Genomic DNA, 21,915 nt, shown 5'->3' with positions numbered 1-21,915 from the left:
CCCACCCTAGAGATGGGTGGGGGCCCATTCTGTCAATCCAACGGGATAACAGTGGCTTTATTTAGTCTGGAAATCGGTGAGTCCACTATTGGTGGTACCGTCCATCTTATAATGAGGGATACCTCAAACTGATAGTGCCTAGCAATGCATTTGGAAATAGCAGGGGTTCGTTTTCGGACGACCCCATTTGGGCAAGGGAAACCCTTCGCCATTTTGGTAGGCTTGCTAGTACCAAAAGGAATATCAGTCTCAGCTACCTCTGCCGGTGTAATCTCAAGATTTAAGGTTTCCCGGACAGACACAACTAGTGCCTCCACCAACGCTTCTTGTGCTATGGCGGAGGCAGAAGCGTCCTCCTCACTGTCTGAGGAGACCGTACCTGAGACAACAACCCCAGAAAAGGGGCTGCAATGACCAGCTCAGAATCCGTATCTGAAGTATCAGATGAAAGAAGGGTAGGCGGGGGTCGCTTTTCTTGACCCCCGTCTCTGACAGGCTACCTCCACCCGGGATACCAAAGACTACAAACTGCTGATAATGCATCATCACAAGTGGGGTACTGGAGGGTCCTGCGGCCACCTCGAGGGGATCAGGTGGGGATACATGTGTGGCAGGGTTCATGATTAACAAGACACTTGCCAGCAAACACAAAAAATTAATTGCAAGAAAAAACATTTTTTTTTTTTTTTACTTCCCCCAGCGCAATAGCGCCCCTCAGTGTACCTGCTTGGACCCCTCAGAGAGAGAGAGAGAGAGACCCCAAGGCTCACCTGATGCACAGAAGTTTCTTATCAACCTGCTTCCAGCACTGTCTGTTACAGACAGGAAGTCTTTGGCTTGCTTTCCCGGGCCAAGGAGGCGGCTCCGCCCCTTTACACGCCTTCCGGCGCCTCCCAATTACTCCTCGAGGTGTTTGGTCACCTCAAACATGGCCGCCCCCATGCTGGAGACACGAAGCTACGCCAATATGGCGGCCTCGTGTGATCTGCAGGAAAATGGCGGCGGCCTGTGGAGGATAGCAGCGGCTTGAGCAAAGTAGCAGCGGCCTGCGGGAGTATGCGCTCGGCCTGTGCGGCCTGCGGGAGTGTGCGCTCGGCCTGTGCGGTCTGCGGGAGGTAGTCCTCGGCCTGTGCTTTTAGCAGTCTGCCACTGACTTTAGTCATCTGCCTTATAGTGTCATATAGTGACTATAGATAGCTGCCAAACCAAGCTCTTAAGAGGGGCCCGCGTCCACCAACAAACCCGACAGGGGGAGAGGGGGACATTTTACTTACCATACCGGAACCAGGCGGGCGCCAACTCCTGACAGAACCCCTCTCCACCGGGGTGGGGGGGCTGTCGACCAATACGGACGCCATGACTCAGTTTGCAACTGGTCATTGGCGTCCAGGCGAGACGTTTAACTCGCAGGGTCAGTCCCCGTCCAGTGGGACTATGTGGCGGCCGACCCAGCGCGGAGCTATGGCCTGCACGCGCTCGTAGGCTGAACTGGGGTGACCACTGGATCTCAACATCCAGCCCGTCGCCCAGTTTCAGCGTACTTGCTTGAAGATCTCACAGGAACACTGGAGAAGAAAAGCTGCCTAAAAAAGTATTTCTAAAAAATCTTGCCAGGACCAAAGATCCCAGCAAGGAACTTAGGTCCTTACTCCTAACTAGACAGAAAAAAACTGACATCCTGTAGCAGGAAGTGAGAGGATATACCCTCTGGGACTGCCCCTAAGGTGTGGCCAGAACGTTTTCTTTCCTGTCTAGTCCTACTCCTGTAGAGGGCAGTATAACCCGAGTTTATATTGATATTAATCAAGGAGGACTACGTCTGTCAATGAGCGACAGAGAAATGCAAATATCCCAATACAATAAAAATGAACAATATTCAAGAGTGCCACACATATCCTGGGTAAATATATGCGACTCCAAATAGTGAATTTTAAACATAAAGCCGTAGTGCATTAAAGTGATATAAGTGACCAGTGCATCATATCCAATTCATATAGATTAAATGCATAAATAAATATAGTGAAAACAGTCTTAAAATGAGTCCATCGATCTAAAAAGTGTCAAAAGCTTGAATAATGATAAACACTTTGTGGATGATCTGCCCACAAAGAAAGGAACGTCGTCTAGTGTAGTAATGTTTGTTATTTATTAAGGGGAAAAAAAACGTAGTAAATTACTTTTAAGTAGACAGCAAACAGCGTCCTGTAAGATACTACATATTTTTCTTAATAAATGACAAAAGTTACTACACGGTGTTCCTTGCTTGTGTCTTATCTATGACTGGAGCTTCCAGGATGTTGATCCATCTGGAATTTACCCCACAATTGCAAGAATCTTCACTTTATGCTGTTGCCTTATAGCAGTAAGGTAAAGGTGTAGTACACCCAGAAGAGTGATTTAATCCAATGCTCTTCCCACTTGGTGTTGGAGTTCACTTTATATGGGCAGATCATCCACAAAGTGTTTATCATCACTCAAGCTTTTGACACTTTTTAGATTGATGGACTCTTTTTAAGACCATTTTCACTATATTTATTTATTCATTTAATCTATATGAATTGGATATGATGCACTGGTCACTTATATCACTTTAATGCACTACGGCTTTATGTTTAACATTCACTGTTGCTTGGAGTCACATATATTTACCCAGGATTTGTGTGACACTCTTGAATTGAATATTGTTCATTTTTATTGTATTAGTAAATTTGCATTTTTATCTACTAGCACCACCTTTTGGAAGTCACATTTATTTTCAGTCTGTGGGATACTTTTTTGAATATTTGTTCATCTACTGCATTTGGTATATTCATATTTACTAGCACATTATTATTTTAATATTTTTTTCACTTACTAGCATGCTGGCACCTTATTAGACCAATTTTATTCCACTTTAGATCAGCGCAGCCTCACTCTGTATTGTTCTATATGATGACCATGTCTTGTCTTATATTAAAGTGCTATCACCTTGTCTTTTTTTTTTTTCCGTGTGACTAGGTTGTGTAATGAACTTTGTATTAAGGTCCTTGTGGTCCTGCTCCATGTATATGCTCAGTCTGTATGTTGGCAGGCTGTATTTGTATACATCTTGGCTGCTTGCATGTGATACCGGAATATTTTCAATAAACAAAAAACTACTGAACAATAAAAAAAATGTTCAAAGGGAACATACATTTTGCATCTGGAATGGAAAGTATAGGGTTCTTTAACAGAGCAACAAAAAATGGGTATAATGGCGCTCCCAGACACAATAACAATATGCTCTGCTCAGTCTCTTGTCTTGAATCAAGTAGGCAAATTTATTAAAAAGGCTAAAAAATGCTAATAAAATATAATGCCAGCAGATGTCCAACAGTTAGGCAATACCTTGAATGAGGAGGACATCTGCTGGCATTATATTATATTTTATTAGCATTTTTTAGCCTTTTTAATAAATTTGCCTACTTGATTCAAGACAAGAGACTGAGCAGAGCATATTGTTATTGTGTCTGGGAGCGCCATTATACCCATTTTTTGTTGCACTATTTTGTTCTCAGTCAGGATCTGGGTTTTGGGTAGGCTGCAACCCGGACATGATTTTTAGCTGACGGTGAATTTTGGTTACCATTTGCCCACCCTACCTCATCTTTGAACTCTGGACACCTGCCCTACAGCACCAGGATTTTTGTATGTATTTAGGGTTCTTTAACCACTTTAAGACTGGGCCTATTTTTTTGACAAACATGCAAATGGAAATCTTTGCAATACTTTTTATCACACCGTATTTGCGCAGTGGTCTTCCAAACGCATTTTTTTTTGGAAAAAATTTAACTTTTTTGAATTAACAAATAAGAAAACAGTAAAGTTAAACCAATTTGTTAATGTTACGCCAAGTAAAAAGATTCCCAACATGTCATGCTTCAAAATTGCACACGCTTGCAGAATGGTGACAAACTTTGGTACTTAAAAATCCCCATAGGCTATACTTGAAAAATTTCTACAGGTTACCCGCTAGGGCTCAAACGACTGCGGCAATACCTCACGTGTGGTTTGAACACCGTTTACATATGTGGGCGGGACTTTCATATGCATTCACTTCTGCGCGTGACCTAACGGGGACAGGGCGCTTTAATTTTTCTTTTCTTTCTATTTATTTTATTTTTAATTTCCAATCGTTTTTATTCCTATTAAAAGGAATGTAAACATTCCTTGTAATAGAAATAGGCATGACCGGACCTCTTTATAGTGAGATCTGGGGTAAAAAAGACCTCAGACCTCACAAGTACACTAAAAAAGAAGAAAAAAAAAAATCAGCCCTTTAAACCGGTTGCTAGGCAACTACGTTTGACGTCACTCCTGTCCTCCAAGACCATAGAGTCAAGTGAGGGCCATCATGCCCTCACTCGACTTCCTATCTCAGAGGATCCGGGACCGGATTGTTTTCCCCGCTGCCGGCGGGTCCGGTAAGCTGGGAAAGCGGCCGGGACGTGTTGGGGGGTTACACCTCTTCCGCCGCACCGTAAGGGTGATCCCGTGGCAAATCCACCACTGGAACCACCCTTATCTGAAAGCCGATCGCCCGCTGTTTTAAAAAATACCGGGGTTATGGCAGCTATCTGCTGCCATAACCCCCGGTATTTAGCGTCAAAGGACCAACATAAAACTGCAGCGGTCAGTAAGTGGTTAATTTTGAGCCTAACAAATTGGATTTTTGACTTACCATAAAATCCATTTCTCTGGTGTTCATTGATGGACACAGCGCCTGATCTTAACCATTGTGTTATACTGCCCCCTACAGGAGTAGGACACTAGGCAGAAAAAAGACTGACTACGCCTATAGGCCATCCCAGGGGGTTTACTCCCCCACTCTGCTATAGGTACTCAGTTTTGTTACAAGCAGTGTCAGAAGAATTACAACTCCACAGAAGGGTGGGTGCTGTATCCGTCGATGATCATCAGAGAAATGGATTTTACAGTAAGTCAAAAAACCCATTTTCTCTTTCGTTCATTGATGGACACAGCTCCTGATCTTCTTAACCATTGGGATGTCCCAAAGAAGTGTCAAGCATGAGGGGTGGGAACATCAAGAAAAAATTTCCAAGGCTAAATCATAGCCAACCAGGTAACAGGAGCTCAACCAAAAAACAACTGACACCCATTTGAAAAATATTACACCCTCAAAGAGGAACAGATCCTCTAAACAGCAGCCTGCAAAAGCTTGCAGCCAAAAGAAGCGTCCACAGATGCCAACACATCCACTTTATAAAATTTTGTGAAAGTGTGCACAGACGACCAGGTGCCCGCCTTGCAAACCCGCGTCACTGATGCCTGATGACGGAAGGCCCAGAAAGCACTGAGCACCCAAGTAGAGTGCGCCTTAACAGGGAAACTAGGAACCTGACCCTTAATTAAATAGGCCTGAGCCACTGTCTGTCTGATCCATCTGGAAATAGTCACAGAGGAAGTGGACAGTCCTTTCTGAGGCCCATCCGTGAGCACAAATAGTGAGTCTGACTTCCTAACAGACTCCGTAGCTGCCAGGTACACCCACATTGCCCGAATCACATCCAGGGCATGCAAAGCAATTTCCTTAGGATGTTTTGGCCTGGGACACAGGGAAGGCAACACAATGTCTTCGTTCAAATGAAAATCAGAGACAACCTTTGGAATGAGGGACGGACAGAGGGCGGGGCACCACCTTATCTCTGTGAAACACCAAGTAAAGTGGACAAGATAACGTCGCCAATTGACACCCTGCGAGCAGAGGTAATAGCCACCAAAAATACCACATACTGGACAGTGCAAGCAGGGGAATCTTCTGAGGATTTTCAAAGGGAGGCTTCAGGAGAACTGAGCACACCAAGTTGAGGTACCAAGGTGGTAACAGAGACTGCAATGGAGGAGTCAAGTGTCGAACTCCCTGAAGAAAGATACGCACCAGGGAGTGTGGGGCCAAAAGTCATTGAAAAAAGACCGCCAAGGCCGACACCGGGCCCTTGATGGTACGCAAAACCAATTTCTGCTCAACCCCCCTGTTGAAGGAAGATCAAGACCCGAACCACCAAGAAAAAGTGAGGGTGAACCCCAAGAGACTATTGATCGACCAATACCAGTTTTTCGTTGCCGATAGCGATATTTTGGCCAAAGCATATAGGTATCGGCCGATATTTTTGTACATTTAAAAAAATATATATTTTTTTCTTTTGACAGGTACTTTTGTGGAGGGATCTGGGGGTCTAAAAGACCACAAACCCCTCCTCTGCCCTTAAAACCATTAAAAATTCCAAGTTTGGCTGATTTGAATGCGGTCATTTTTTTTAATCTGGCGCCAGACAGTACCCGGAAGTAATGTCACTCATGACATCACTTCCGTGTTTTTGCATGGAGACCCGATCAGAGCCAAATGCGGATTTGATCGGGTCTTTGGCGCCCATGGAGGCTGGTTGCCCAGGTCTCCCAGTGGGATAGGAGACCCGGGCGAGCCGCGGAAGGGGGGGGCTCCCATCCTTGTAATGACAAACGAGCGGCTTCTCAGCCGTATCAGTTGTCATTACAAGACAGCCGACCGTAGGCTATGGACGCCTCTACCAGGGTGATGCATCTAGCTGCAGGCATCACTGCGGTACAACATGCACTTTCCCGAAAGTTCGGCAATATCGGTAACCTCCGGGGCAGATTCTGATACATCGGGAAAAGTGCATACCGGCCCTCAATATATCGGCTTTGCCGATAATCGGTTGATCCCTACAAGAGACACACCACAAAAAATGGATTTTTGTAAAATCTTACCGTAAAATCCTTTTCTCTTAGCTCATTGACAGACGTAGTCCTCGGTGATACACCACCTTCGGGTTATGTTGCCTCCACAGGAGCAGGACTAGACAGGAAATTAAAAAGCTCTGGCCACACCCTAGGGGCAGTCCCAGAGGGTATATCCTCTCTCTCTCTGCCTCAGCAAATCAGTTATGTGAAAAAGCAGTCTTTAGAGATTTTAACCCAACCCAACTCAAAAAAACAGAGGGGCGGGGACTACGTCTGTCAATGAGCTAAGAGAAAAGGATTTTACGGTAAGATTTTACAAAAATCCATTTTTCTCTAGCGCTCATTGACAGACGTAGTCCTCGGTGATACACCACCTTCGGGACGTCCCAGAGCAGTATCACAACTGAGGGGTGGGAAAATGAAATCAAATCCCAATCTAGAAGGCCCAACCGGTGCCAACTAGAAGTTTACAATGCTCATCCTTAATGATGAGACTCAACAAAAGAGAGAAAAAAAATTTTCTTTTTTTTTTTTTTTTTCAAACAGAAAAAAACCCTCGAGGTAGACCACCGGTCTCCTCAAATTGCGGCCTGCAAAACCTTGCGGCCAAATGAGGCATCCGCCGATGCCGTCACATCAATTTTATAGAATTTTGTAAAGGTATGTACCGACGACCAAGTGGCCGCCTTACATACCTGGACCACTGACGCCTGATGGCGAAAGGCCCAGGAAGTACTGAGCGCTCGAGTGGAGTGCGCCCTAACAGGGAACGGAGGACTCTGACCCTTAATAGAATAAGCCTGTACCACCGTTTGTCTAATCCATTTGGCAATGGTCGCGGCAGATGCAGGCAAACCCTTTCTGGGGCCATCCGTGATCACAAAAAGTGAATCCGTCTTACGGAATGATTCCGTAGCTTTCAGGTATACCCTGATTGCCCGAACCACATCTAAGGAATGCAACGCATGTTCCCGATGATGCTTGGGCTGAGGACACAAGGAAGGTAGTACAATATCTTCATTCAGATGAAAATCTGAAACCACCTTAGGAAGAAAAGATGGCTTAGGATGAAGTACTACCTTATCCCTATGAATCACTAGGTATGGGGACTGGCATGATAATGCAGCCAGTTCTGACACCCTGCGAGCAGAAGTAATAGCCACCAAGAAGACCACCTTCTGGGATAAAGTAAGCAAGGGAATCTCCCTGATGTTTTCAAAGGGAGGTTTCTGTAGAACCGACAAAACCAAATTAAGATCCCAGGGCGGTAAGGGCGCGCGGACTGGAGGAGCCAGGTGCCGCACCCCCTGGATGAAATTCCGCACCAAGGATTTGGTAGCTAAAGGTTTCTGAAAGAAGATTGCTAATGCTGAAACTTGACCCTTGATGGTGCTCAAGGCTAGCTTCTGCTCAACCCCTTGTTGCAAAAAAGCCAATATTCGAGACACCGAATAGGTACGTGGAGGAAATCCTAAAGATTCGCACCACGCAATATAAGTCTTCCATGTGTGATAATAGACTTTGCTGGAAGTCGCTTTCCTTGCTTTAATAAGGGTAGGAATGACTGAAGTAGACAAACCTCTGTCCTTCAGTACTTGGGTCTCAATGGCCAGGCCATTAAAACCAGCGACTGTAAAGCACGAAGGTAAATTGGTCCTTGAGACCACAGACACTCCCTGAGACGAAGTTCCCACGGAACGTCTGCGACTAACATGTCCAAGTCGGCCAGGCCGGCTTGAGGAGGCCAGCCTAGAATTTCTAGGACCACTGGCGCTGATTGGATCTGAACCAGGCGTCCCTAGAGCTATCTGGCCCCGACCATCCGAGAAAGTCTGGTCGTTTTCTGTTTCCACACATTTATCAGATATCTGATAGTTATCAGGAAAGGTGATCTTTTCTGGTTGAACCTCAGGGACCGAAGTCACCCGACTAGAGGCTACTTGGCCTATCTGGTCAATCAGATCCGATTCCTGTGAGGTATCGGGACTAATCTTAGGAAAAGGTAAAGGAAAAGATCTATTCAGGGAACGGTAACTACCGCTTCCTGTGGTACTTAAATGTTGGAAGGGAAGAATCGCACCGGTAGTAGTGGTTGATGCTCGATCTAATGTCCTGAATACCGGTGAAAACGTCCCCCCACCCTGAAACCGGGTGGGGGCGCACCTTCAGGCTGTGTACTCCTTTACTTCGGGTTTGGCTGGGTTGGTCCTCTGCTTGTCCGACCAGCCCTTCTTGAACCCTCCTGGAGGAGTCTTGCCTTTCCCGGGAGTACCAGCCGGGCGCCCTTTATGGGCGGTAAAGAAAGGTCCTCGCTTGTTGCGAGGTCCCTTAGCTTTTGCAGCCTGTGGCAAAAAAGTGCTCTTGCCCCCAGTGGCATCCTTAATGATTTCATCTAGGTTGGCCCCAAATAGACGATTCCCCTGAAAAGGGAGATTGGTCAAGGTCTTTTTGGAACCTAGGTCAGCTGACCAGCATTTTAACCACAGCACACGTCTGAGGATCACTGCTAACTTAGATGCATGCCCTAACAAGGGAGTAGTGTCCAAGGCTGCGTCACAGATAAACCGTAGCCCTTGTATGATCTGTTCCATCAAATCAGATGTCTCCTGGGGAATATCTTTTCCCCTAAGATCTTGGCGTACCATTTTCGCCCATTCCGTAAGTGTCTGGGAAACTAGACCAATAACAATTACTGGTCTAAATGCTGACCCTATCAGAGAAAAGATAGTGCGGGACTCTGCTTCTATCTTTCGATCCACCGGATCCTTAAAGGACGAAGTGTCCTCCACTGGAATAACCGTGGCTTTATTCAGCCTGGAAATAGGTGGATCCACCACTGGTGGTACCGTCCATTTCTTAATGATGGATTCCTCAAACGGATAGCGTCTAGCAATACGCTTGGAAATAGTAAAGGTACGTTTAGAATGCTTCCATTCTCCTTTAATCTGATTACCAAAACTTTTAGGTACAGGAAAAGCCTTCGCCGTCTTGATGGGCTTATTAGTCCCAAAAGGCCTCTCTGTTTCAGTTGCCTCTGCCGGTAAAGCCTCAAGTTTTAAGGTTTCTTGCACTGCCACAACTAGTGCGTCCACCAATGCTTCTTCCTGAATTATAGCAAGAGAAGAAGCGTCCTCCTCACTGTCTGAGGGGGCTTTACCTGGGATAACAGCCCTTGCAGAGGGACCTGCAACTGCAGTGACCATCTCTGAATCTGAGTCAGAGGTGTCAGATAGTATAGGCGTAGGCGGGGGTCGCTTCCTTGACCCCCGTCCCTGACAGGCCGCCTCCACCCGAGCCACCATAGACTCCAAAATTGCTGTAAATGACTCTATACTCTGTGCACCGGCGGGTCCCGAGGCCCCCTCGAGGGAAACAGGTGGGGGAATATGTGTGGCAGGGTCCATAATAACTCCAGTTACTTCCTGGATAATATAATTCAAAAGTAAAGAAAAAAACTTTTTTTTTTTTTTTTCTGACCCCCAGCGCCACAAAAAACCCCTTAGTGTTACCTGCTAGGGATCCCTATCGATCGAGAGAGAGAGAGATAAACCCCCAGGCTCACCACTTGATGCTCAGAGTTAAACTGCAACAGCTTACAGCGCTGTCTTGACAAACAGGAAGTCTTTTGGCTGGCTGCCCAGGAAGAAAGGAGGCGGCTCCGCCCCTCTGCACGCCTTCCGGCGCCTCCCCCAAGCTCCACGAGGTGTAGGATCACCTCAAACATGGCCGCCCCCATGCTGGAGACACGAGGCTACGCCAAAATGGCGGCTCGTGTGATCCAGCAAAAAAAATGGCGGCGGCCTATACTGAATAGCGGTGTGCTGCAGGGCACACAATACTCTCTCTGCATGGGGATATGGCGTGGTTGGCGGTACCGGCCCTGGCGGACCGCATGGCCGTTCGGGAGGCCTGCTAAATAGCTGGAGATCTGATTTGGAAGGCAGTCTACATGTCCGTGGCTTCTGACTGGTAGGTAGCTTATACTTAACCCATAAGATTCCCAGAATGCCACAGATTACATCTTTTAAACATGTATACAATAGATTGTTAGCTCCCAAACCAAGCCTCCTGGCTTTTGCACACATAAAATCACACTCAAAGTAGGAGGATTTGTGACATGTTATAGGATAGAAAGGACTCTTTCTTACCATACAGAGAGGGGCCCGCGTTCACCACAAAACCCGTCAGGGAAAAAGGGGGAACATACTACTCACCATACCGGAACCAGGCGGGCACCAACTCCTGACAGTACCCCTCTCCACCGGGGCGGGAGGGCTGTCGACCGATACGGACGCCGTGACTCATGGTCTTTGGCGTTTCAGCGAGACGTTTAACTCGCGGGTTCAGTCCTTTTAATGGGACTTTGTCGCGGCCGACCCAGCGCGGAGCTATGGCCTGCACGCGCTCGTAGGCTGAACTGGGGTGACCACCGGATCTCAACATCCAGCCCGTCGCCCAGTTCAGCTTTCTTGCTTGAAGATCTCACAGGAACACTGGAGAAAAAAAGCTGTCTAACAATCCTTTAAGAAAAAAATTCTTGCCAGGACCTAAGATCCCAGCAAGGTATCTAGGTCCTTACTCCTAACTAGACAGAAAATAACTGATTTGCTGAGGCAGAGAGAGAGAGGATATACCCTCTGGGACTGCCCCTAGGGTGTGGCCAGAGCTTTTTAATTTCCTGTCTAGTCCTGCTCCTGTGGAGGCAACATAACCCGAAGGTGGTGTATCACCGAGGACTACGTCTGTCAATGAGCGCTAGAGAAATGCAAATTTTCCACGTACGATGGTAGATCTTCCTAGAGGTAGATCTTCCTAGAGGTAGACTTCCTGGCTTTCACCAGTGCAGATAAACCCCTATCCTTCAGCACCAGGCTTTCAACAGCTAAGCTGTCAAAGCCAGCGACTGTAAAGTAGGATGAACGATCGGCCCTTGGGATAGCAGGTTCTCCCTGAGAGGTAGTCTCCAAGGGATGTCGGCAACCAGCCACACCGTGTGGGCGTACCAAGACGGGCAAGGCCAGCCCAGAGCCACCAAAATGACTGGGATCCCTTCTGCCTTGATCCTGCGCAAGAGTCTCAGCAGAAGCTTGAGAGGATGGAAGGCGTAAATCAGACGATATTGGCCTCACTGGGCAATCAGCACATCTGTGGCATCCGCAAGAGGAACCCGTGATCATGCCACAAACCTCTGCACCTTTCTGTTGAGCTGAGATGCCAACAGATCCCCCTCAATGGTACCCAACCGGAGACACAACTGATTAAACATCTCCGGATGAAGGGACCACTCCCCTTGATCCAACACCTGCCGACTAAGATAATCCGCGTGCCAGTTTTCCACCCCCGGAATGTGTACTGGAACGAAAATATTCTGCCCACCATAGAATGCCGGCTACCTGCAGATCCGCCAAGACACTTCTTGTGCCTCCCTGGTGATTGAAATAAGCCCCGGCCATGGCGCTGTCTGATTTAATTTGCACTGGACTCCCCTGAAGACGATCCATCCAATAATCCAGGCATAGTCTGCTCACTTGGGAGTTCAAGGACACTGATCGGTAGCCTGGACTCTTCCTGTGTCCAGACCCCCTGAGCAGAGTACCGGCCTAGGACGCCTCCCCACTCGGACAGGCTGGCATCCGTGGTGACCACTGTCCAAAACAGTCCTTCCTGGGAACTGTAAACAGGTTTAAATAAAACCCCTGAAAAGGTTCCAAAGTTTGAACTGGAACAATCCCCCTTTGAAGTACAAGGTCTTGCACTGCCCCAAAGAGAGGCTGTAAGCGGTCCGGGCACAGGTGCACGTTTGAAGGAAAGAACCTTCCCAGAGGGCAAGAATGAAACTCGTTCTTGTAGTCGTAGCCGTATTACTTTGTGGACCCACTTGTCTTGTACCAAAGAAGTCCACGGGTCTGGAAACAGCGAAGACGTCCCCCCACCCAAGATATGGGTGGGGGTGCACCTTCATGCTGATGGAGCCTTGTCCACGAGTCTGGAGAAGCCCGCTCTGAACTTGCCAGACCAAGGTCGCTTGGATCCTCCCAAGGAGGTCTTGAAAGGGTTTGAACCCTTGTCATCCAACCCTGAGGGACGCAAAAAAATTCTTGTGAGCGGAGGATGGGCTACGTCTACGATGAAGATCCTTGCCCCTTCTAGTCTGCGGAAGAAAAGTGTTCTTTCCCCCCTGTGAGACCCTTAATGATGTCATCCAGGGTAGCTCCAAACAGCCAAACTCCTGGAAAAGGAAGATCAGTTAAGGCCTTTTTAGAAGTCTGGTCCGCAAACCAACATTTGAGCCAAAAGCGCTTTTTGCTAGTCCGCTACCCAAAAACCACCTTCACCCGGGATACAAAAGGACTTCAGGACCACCATCAGTGCATCAATGGATGGTTGGGACCCGGAGAGGGGGTCACGTGGGGAAACATGCTCCAAAACTCCATGAGTCAATAGGGAGACCCCCACAAAAAGAGTGCAAACACTGATAAGGGACAACCCACCACGCTGGCAGCACCACCCGGTCGCCAGCAACAGAACACCCCAGGATCCTGCAGCAGAGAGGGAGAGGATCCCACCAGACTCATCACCCCACAGAACAAGCAACGACAGCACCAAGATAATCTGTACTCCACGTGTGGCGTCCAGGGAAGGAAGAGACCCAGGAGTCAGCACCAGGGGATGGGGAGGGCCTCCCACCGCTGAAATTGACACTAAGAAATGTTCACTGTCATGGTTGCCGCTATTTCCAATGCTGGACTACCGCAAAATGGCCGCTGGACTACACAAACCTGGCCGCCGTGCATTAAAGGCACAAGCAATGGCAAAATGGTGGCCACGCGTGGCACCACAAGGCTCCCAGGAGGGATCCCTGGGTCTCAGAAAAAAGCACAGATAAGAAGCGGGAGCCATGGCAGGAGCCCCCACCTGGAACAGCCCCCCCCCCCGATCGCCAGCGGTGCACCCCCCTGCCAGTACAGTACCCTGCCACAGGCGGTAGGTTAGACCACCACACCCCCCCAGCATAGGTGGAGGGGGGAGCAGATAGGGGGCTAGATGGCCCACCCGGCACAGAGGAGGGGGGGCACCTAACGGGAAGGAGGGGAACCCGGGGATCTGACTGACCCATGGAGGGGCCCACGTCCACTCCAAAACCCTCCAGGGGGAGAGGGGGACAGCTTCAAAGCTTCTTACCATACCAGGAACCAGGCGGGAAGACAAATCCGCCTCTCTATTGAAATTTGGGGGGGCTGACGGCCAGGAGGAACGCTGCGAAGCAGGCCGAAAACCCGGTCGTATGCGACCTCACGAGGCGTTTAACTTGCAAGCCAGCCCGTCTGGTGGGGCTATGTCGCGGCCAAACTACCTCAGAGCTGGGGTCTGCATGCACTTGATGGCCAGACTGGGGTAACCACTGGATCTAGATTATCCAGCCCGTCGCCCAGTCTGGCAGTTGATTTTAGATCTAGCAGGAAAATTTTGAAAAATCCATCTAAAAAGGGAAAAAATTGCCAGGACCAAAGATCCCAGCAAGGAACTAGGTCCTTACTCCTGACTAGGCAAAAAAAAAAACTGAGTACCTATAGCAGAGAGGGGGACTACTCCTGTAGGGGGCAGTATAACCCAATGGTTAGGAGGATCAGGAGTGGTGTCCCTCAACGAAGAGAAAGAGAAATCTAAGGTTACAAAATTATGTATATCCTCTACTTAATAAAAAGGTCCCACCCTACATTAATAGCTGCAGATGATGAGATCTTGCTGCTCAAGTTCCAAATAAAGATAAATCTGTAAATGATTTTTACCCGCTAAGACCAACTTAAAACAGGAAAAAACATAACCTAAATTGCAAGTGTTTAAAGGAAAGTAGCAGCAGAGTCTTTTAATAGAAGAGAGGAGGGAAAGAGGTGCCTAGCAGCCGCTGGTGTAGTACAGTTTATTATAAAAGATACAATACAATAAAAAATACACCCACAAAGAAGTCTGTGGTGACAGGCAGATGGTAACAGGGTGGGATCACCCGGGTAAAGTCCACGGAGTACTGGTTCCGCTGGAGAACGAAGCCGCTGTGAGCAGCGGTGCAGGAATCCAAACAATCCAATAGTCGCCATGAGGAGGGAGACTTGTATTGTTTATTGTTGGTAGAATAGAAAAAGTAATACTTTAAGACCAGACCCGATCTGTGCAGAGTGTGAACAACTGTAATCTATACAGATGGGTAATGTATTGCCTAACTTTATATTAAAGGGAGCTATATGAAGGAACAGCCATTGCTGGCTTGTTTTTAAAGGTGCAAGCTTCTAAATCTTCATTTGTTCACTATGTAGGCACTGATACAGAACAAGTATGCCAATAGACTTCACTGTCTGCATACTTCTAGTTAGCTCCCCTACATGTCTCTACCCTTTCAAGCATCCCTTGATCCCCCAAGGATGTATTCACAAACAAACCCCTTTACATACCTTTTTCAAGCCAAGGTCAGCCTGGTGACATAAGGGTTCCTTTTTCTAAGGCAGAAGCTACCTAACATGTGAGCACTGCTCAGTCCAGTAGTACTGTAAGTCCAGGGTGTGCTATAATGTTCCCCCAGGGGCTTGTGAAATTCAGGTTACTTCCTCTAAGGCAGCAAAGTTGGGTGGTACTCAATGATGTGTGAGCACTGCTCAGGATAGCAGTACTGTAAGTCCAGGCTGCCATATGAAATGCACCCAGGAGGTGTGTCAATGTCAGCCTGGGCTCTCAGGGAGTGGGTTGGGTATCCTGGAAGAAGAGAAGCAAGTCTGCACAAGACCATACCAGGGAGGTGGTGAGTATTGGAGATTTTTTTTTTCTCCCCCAAACTGAAAGGGGAAGACCTTCTCTTTGAAACATGTTTCCCATGATTCATTACAGATTGAACACAAACAGGAGGCAATTTGGATGTTTACATGATGCGGATGCACCCATTCCGGTTACAGCATCTGTGGTCCTCTGTGTATTTGCGATGACTGATATGTTCACAGAGGTTTTAACATAAGCACGAGTCTCCGGCTCTGGGACTGTCTACACTTCATTACATGCCGTTTTTTTCACCTAGACTTGTGAGTGCACTAGTTATTGTTTTTATTTGTGCTACACTAAATAAAGCATACTCTGCTAGGAGGCTACCTGGCACCCTTATTTTTTCACTTTGATTTTTTTTTTTCCAACAGCTACTGGGAATTGCATATTTTAAATAAAAACCAGTGCTGGAGTTCAGATTTAAGTGTCAAACGTTACCTTAACATACTGCAGATTATAGTTATGCTACATATAGATTCAAGCCAACTTAATAAATAAAATAACTTTACTATTAAACAATAGCTAAAACAGTTTTTCAACTTTAAAAACTTTTGAAAGCTGTCAGCATTCTCCAAGGATTCTAACAAAACATGGAAAATATAAAATACACTAAATATTTACAGAACCCTGTAAGAAAAATACAGAAAAAAAAAACATTGATATACAAAGTTTTGTTATACAGTATTACCAGGTGAATACTTAAACAGAATTATCTATAAACTGAGATATACATGACAAAGCTGAGAGCCTTTGATGTAAGACCTAACATTGCAATAGGGTGGAGTGCATTACCGAAGTAGGTATGCAAACAAGCTTCCATAGGCTAGCATATGCATAGCTTAAAGCCTCATACACACTACTAGTGTTTTTTTTTTTTTTTTCCTTCAACCCGACTGCTCAGGTTGGAGCCACTGTACTAACAATCCAATGTTAGTACAGCTATCTCCCCTGCTGTGCTATTGTGTTTGAACAGGGAGATGGCCCAAGGCCAGAACACTCCATTCAGCGTTCTCAGACAATGGACGGTCGGCAAACTTTTTTCGGTCATGACCCTTCGACATAAGCCAGCCAAACGGCCGGCTTCTGTCGGACCTGCTGCTGTACACACAGGCCAAATGTCGTCCGCTTTCTATAGAACCGGCCAATGCCACATGGCATTCGGCCCGTGTGTACTAGGCTTAGGGCACAATCCCCAGGTGTCGATGTCAAGGCCTGATTATTACATGGTAAGGCACTGTGTATAGCACTGTGATATGCAGGGCAGGAGGAACACCTACTCTTCAAAGCTAGGGAAGGAACATGCTGAGCTGTAACATTTGTCATGTGCACCTCCATTTATATCTTAGAACTGCCAAAATGTATTATATTATTGCCCAACCAATTGAACTTTCACTTTAAATTGACTGAATACATTCCAGGTGAATCAAAAGAGAAAGTGTGCAAAGTCTATCAGAAAGTTTTCTTAAAAAAAAAAAAAATAAGCCACAGCCTGCTTACAAAAGCCAATCCCTTGCCAGCATGCTGCAGAGTGGGACGCTTGCTCTCAGTGGGGAAGCCAGGATTTCTTTTCAGCGATTTACCTGTAATTTACAGAGAACATGGGTTTGGCCAATTACAAAGATATGGCTTTGACTCAGTAAGGGGTGTGTTAGACCTCTGAAGAGCGCCCACTGCTTCCCCACAGAAAGAAAAGGTCCTTCTCTAGAGCTGCTAGAAGGGAGCAGACTTTCTACTCTAGCAGCTTTAGAAGAAAAAAAAAAAAAAAAAAAGACATTGATGAACCTGGAATGTATTTAGCGGATTTAAACTGAAAGTTCAACTGGACTTTAAGAAATCGGCCACTGAGATTTGTGGCCTATGGTTGCTGAGGAAATCCTGGCACCATCATGACCTGCACACAGTGGTAAAGCTAGCTGGAAATGGAGGTTCCTCAGCTGCTGGCTGCCCACAGCTAACCTGTGGGGCCAATGTATTGCACAAGTCATTAAAGTAAAACAGTCACAAATGTAGGCCATTCAAATCGAGTATTTCTTTTTTTTCCCCTCTATGTGCTGAACCATTACCTCCACTGAAAAAGGCATGTGTAACTAACATGTGGATCCAGAGATGGGAAGCTGAAGCAATTGAAAAGCCTCAGCCTTTTCTGAAAAAGTTCAACTTAACATATTAAGTTTTAACATCATTGAACACTAAGAGGTATAACATAACTTCATTAACAAGAGGCAGGAAGAGGACAAGCTTAAGCTGGCCATAGATGGATAAAAATCTGTTTGGTTCAACAGGGACCAGGCTGAATTTTGATTTATGCCTTCCACAAAAAAGTAGATCTAATGATTTACTTCTGTCGAACAGCCCTGTTGCAAAACTTTTCAATCAATGGCTGTTCTGACAGAAGAGGAGTCCCAACTGTCAGAATGTAATTCCTCCGTCTCCACCTCGTTTGTGTGGATGGGGAAATTCGTTTTTTTTTTTTAGTTTTCTTTTTGTTTTTTGATCAACCCGCTGGCCAATTGGAAAAAAAAAAAAAGAAAAAAAAGCAAATCCTCTACGGACAGCCTTAGCCTTTCCTAAAAATGTGAATATTTGTATACAACTTTAACTGCTTATATCCCTGGAGCAACTGATCGATTTTTTATTTTTTTTTCTTTAATCAAAATCTTGCAGATGTTAACCTCTACTGGTGTCTTTTTCAGCCTATGTTCAGTTTGAAATGCCTGGGTTTGTGACAAACAGCATCAAAATGGACTGTAATCTTCTCCATTCGCTTAGGTAGGCTCTTTGGGGAGCATCATGAAGAATTTAATCTTCCGTTTCTTCATCTTGCTGGCTCCTTGGCAAAAAAGGTAATGTGGTCTGTCCTCGTTCAGGATCTTGCATTCGAAGAATTCGGATGAGATTGCTGGATGGGAGGGAGCTGCAAAGTAACAAAGGACATTAGAATGTGCATCAGTGCTGTCTATGTATTCTTTAAATAGCTCAGGGGCAGTACAGTGGTTTAGTAGTAAGAACTTTGTGTGTAGGGTCATTGGTTTGAATCCCACACTATCTGCATGGAGTTTGCATAATCCCCTGTGTTTGTGTAGGTTTCCTCCCACACTCCAAAGACATGCTAGAAGGTTTAGTGGTTCCTGTCTAAGGGACCATACACACGGCCGATTATTAGGCGTTCAATAGAACTCGGCCAACATTCGGAAGTTCGGAACGATGGTCCGGCTTCTGTCGAAGGGGCATGATCGAAAAAGGTCTGTCGATCAGCATCGGCTGAGAGCTCTGACCGGTGTGTTCTGGCAGGGGGCAGTCCACCTGTCAGAACACAAAAGCTCAGTGGGGAGATCCTGTACTAACATTGGATTGTTAGTACAGGATCTCCACCCGAGCTCTTCAGTTTCTTTGCGCTCAACCCGCTGGGTTGAAGGATAAAAAAAAAAAAAAACTGATGGTGTGTAACGGGCTTTAATTGGCCCTAGAATGTGTATGTATGCATGTGAGATTGTAAGCTACTTGAAGGCAGGGATTGAAGTGAATGTACAATATATTATATAAAGATTTATAAATGTATTTAAAACAAAAAAATGGGGTTTTTGACTTACCGTAAAATCGATTTCTCTGATGTTCATTGACGGACACAGCTCCTTATCTTCTTGACCATTGGGTTATAATGCCCCTTACAGGAGTAGAACATTAGGCAGGAAAAAGCTTGACTATGCCTATGGGCAGTGCCAGGGGTTACTAGCGGTGTCATAAAAAAGCCAACTCCACAGAGGGGCGGATGCTGTGTCCGTCAATGAACATCAATGAAATGGATTTTACAGTAAGTCAAAATCCCAATTTCTCTTTTGTTCATTGACAGACAAAGCTCCTTATCTTCTTGACCATTGGGACGTCCCATAGCAATGTCAAACTTGAGGGGTGGGAACAGAAAAAAAAAATTCCCCAAGGCTAACCATAGCCAACCAGGTAACATTGAGCTCAACCATAACAACTGGAGCTCATCTGAAAAATACAATACAACCTCAAAAAGGACCAGGTCCTCTAAAAAGCAGCCTGCAAAACCTTGCGGCCAAAAGAAGCATCCGCAGATGCAAACACATCCATTTTATAAAACGGTCTAAAAGTGTGCAGAGCAATTTCCTTAGGATGTTTAGGCCTGGGACATAAGAAAAGCAACACATTGCCTTCATTTAAATGGAAATCAAAGACGATCTTTGGAAGAAACAATGGAACGGGACGAGGAACAACCTTAGCTCTGTAAACCAACAGGGTGAACGACAAGACAATGCTTCCAGCTCTGACACCCTGCATGCAGAAGTAATAGCCACAAAAAAGGACACCTTCTGGGACAACGTAAGCAGGGGAACCTCCCAATATTTTCAAAGAGAGATTCCTGGATAACGGACATCATCAATTTGAGGACCCACAGCGGTAATGGAGACCGCACTGGAGGAACCAAGAGAGTCGAGCTCCCTGGATAAAGATACGCACCAAGGAAAGAAAACCTCCAAGGTCGAAACCTGGCCCTTGATATTACTCAAAGACAGGTGCTGCTCAAGCCCCCGTCTGAGGAAGCCAAGATTGAAGCCACCGAAAAGGAGTGAGGGAGAACCCCAAAAAGACTCACAACACGCAACGTACGTCTTCCAAGTACGATGGTAGATCTTCCTAGAGGTAGATTTTCCAACCTTTAACAGCGTAGGAATCACTGATTTAGACAAACCTCTATCCTTCAGTACCTGGCTTTCAACAGCCAAGCCATTAAAAGCAGCGACGGAAAGCAGAATGGAAGATTGGCCTTTGGGACAGCAGATCTTCAGTGTGAGGAAGTCTGCAAGGAGCATCGTGGACCAGCCGTACCAGATCGGCGTACCAAAAGAAGTTTGAGACGGGGAAAGGCCTAAATCAGACGATACTGATGCCAAGGAGCCACTAATGCAACTGCGGCGTCGGCCAGAGGATTCCGAGACCATGCCACAAACCTCTGTACCTTCCATGAAATGTGTACAGCAGAGAGGGTTGGAATGATCGTTCTGCCCACCTTAGAATGCCAGCTACTTCCCGATCTGCCAGGACACTTCTTGTGGCCCCATGGTGAATGACACAGCCGTGGCATTGTCCGATTGAATTCGTACCGGACACCCCTGAAGACGCATTGTCCAATGATCCAGACAAAGACTGATCGCTCGGAGTTCCAGTACATTGAACGTCAGTCTGGACTTTCAGAGTCTAGACTCCCTGAGCACAAGCTGTGCCGAGGACGCCTCCCCACCCGGACAGGCTGGAATCAGTGGTGACAACCGCCCAGTACAGGGGGAGAAGGATTTCCCTGTTGAAGTGCCAGAGAATGAAGCCACCTTGGAGACTGTGGATTCTTGTCCCTATTCAACACAATCTCTTTTTGCAGAGATCTCTTGTGGAACTGTGCAAACGGAACCGCCTCAAAGTTAGACACCATCAGGCCCAGCACCTGCATGCAAGCCTGGAGGGATGACTGACTGCTGGACAACAGAAGCTGAATTGCCTCCTGCAATTTCTGGAGTTTTTCCAGAGGAAGCAGCACTCTGGCTGAGGCCAAATTCACCCAGATAGTCCAGTTTTGTGGACGGAACCAGAGCAGACTTCTGAAGATTCAGAATCCAACCGAGCTCCCTCAGAGAGGGCAGAGTAATCTTCAAAACGTCCATCAGAGCAGTCGGAGACTCTGCTCGCAGAAGACGATCCTCCAGGTACCCCTATACCCGCAATCCCCTGCTGACGCAAAAAAACCACAAGCTGATATTGCTCCTCGCCCATGGCAAAGCAGAGAAAGCGCTGGTGATATTGGAATGTGAAGGTAGGCGTCCTTGATGTCGATAGAAGCGAGAAAATCCCCCAGATGTAGGGACACCACTACCATGTGGATGGACTCCGTTCGGAAATTCTGTACCCAAACAAGGCAGTTTAGCACCTTGAAGTCCAGAATTGGACTTACCTTGCCTTCCTTTCAGGGAACTGTAAACAGATTTGAGTAAAACCCCTGAAAACATTTTGAAGCCGGAACTGGGACAATAACCCCATGAAGTAACAAGTCTTGCATTGCCCCAAAGTGACCCCATAAGCAATCTGGGGACAAGTGCTGGTCGGAAGGGAAGAACCTTTCTGGAGGAAATGATCGAAACTCGATCTTATAGCCAGACCAAATGACTTTGTGGACCCACTTGACCTGTACCAGAGAGGGCCATGGATCTGGAAATCAGCAAAGATGCCCCACCCCCACCCCAGATTCGGGTGAGGGCGCCCCTTCATGCAGAGGAAGCCTTGTCCGCAGGTCTGGAAGAGCCCCTCGTGGCTTGCCAGACCAGGTCCCCCTGGAACCTCTGGGGAAGGACCTTTATC

General features: G+C 46.7%; 1 protein-coding gene across 1 annotated transcript in view; it reads right to left on the bottom strand.

The window, feature by feature from the left end:
• Positions 1–18,200: 18,200 nt before the first annotated feature.
• The window catches only part of SMC6 (structural maintenance of chromosomes 6), a 332,391-nt gene continuing 328,676 nt past the window's right edge, over positions 18,201–21,915 (bottom strand). The window contains exon 27 of the mRNA XM_082248885.1: positions 18,201–18,460. Coding sequence (XP_082105011.1) covers positions 18,346–18,460 — 115 coding nt within the window. The 3' untranslated portion in view covers positions 18,201–18,345. The remainder of the gene's footprint in view (positions 18,461–21,915) is intronic.

The sequence above is a fragment of the Pelophylax lessonae genome (assembly GCF_965119305.1).
Source record: "Pelophylax lessonae genome assembly, chromosome: 3".
In the NCBI taxonomy this organism is placed as follows: Eukaryota; Metazoa; Chordata; class Amphibia; order Anura; family Ranidae; genus Pelophylax; species Pelophylax lessonae.
This window is presented reverse-complemented; position numbering and strand designations above follow the sequence as displayed.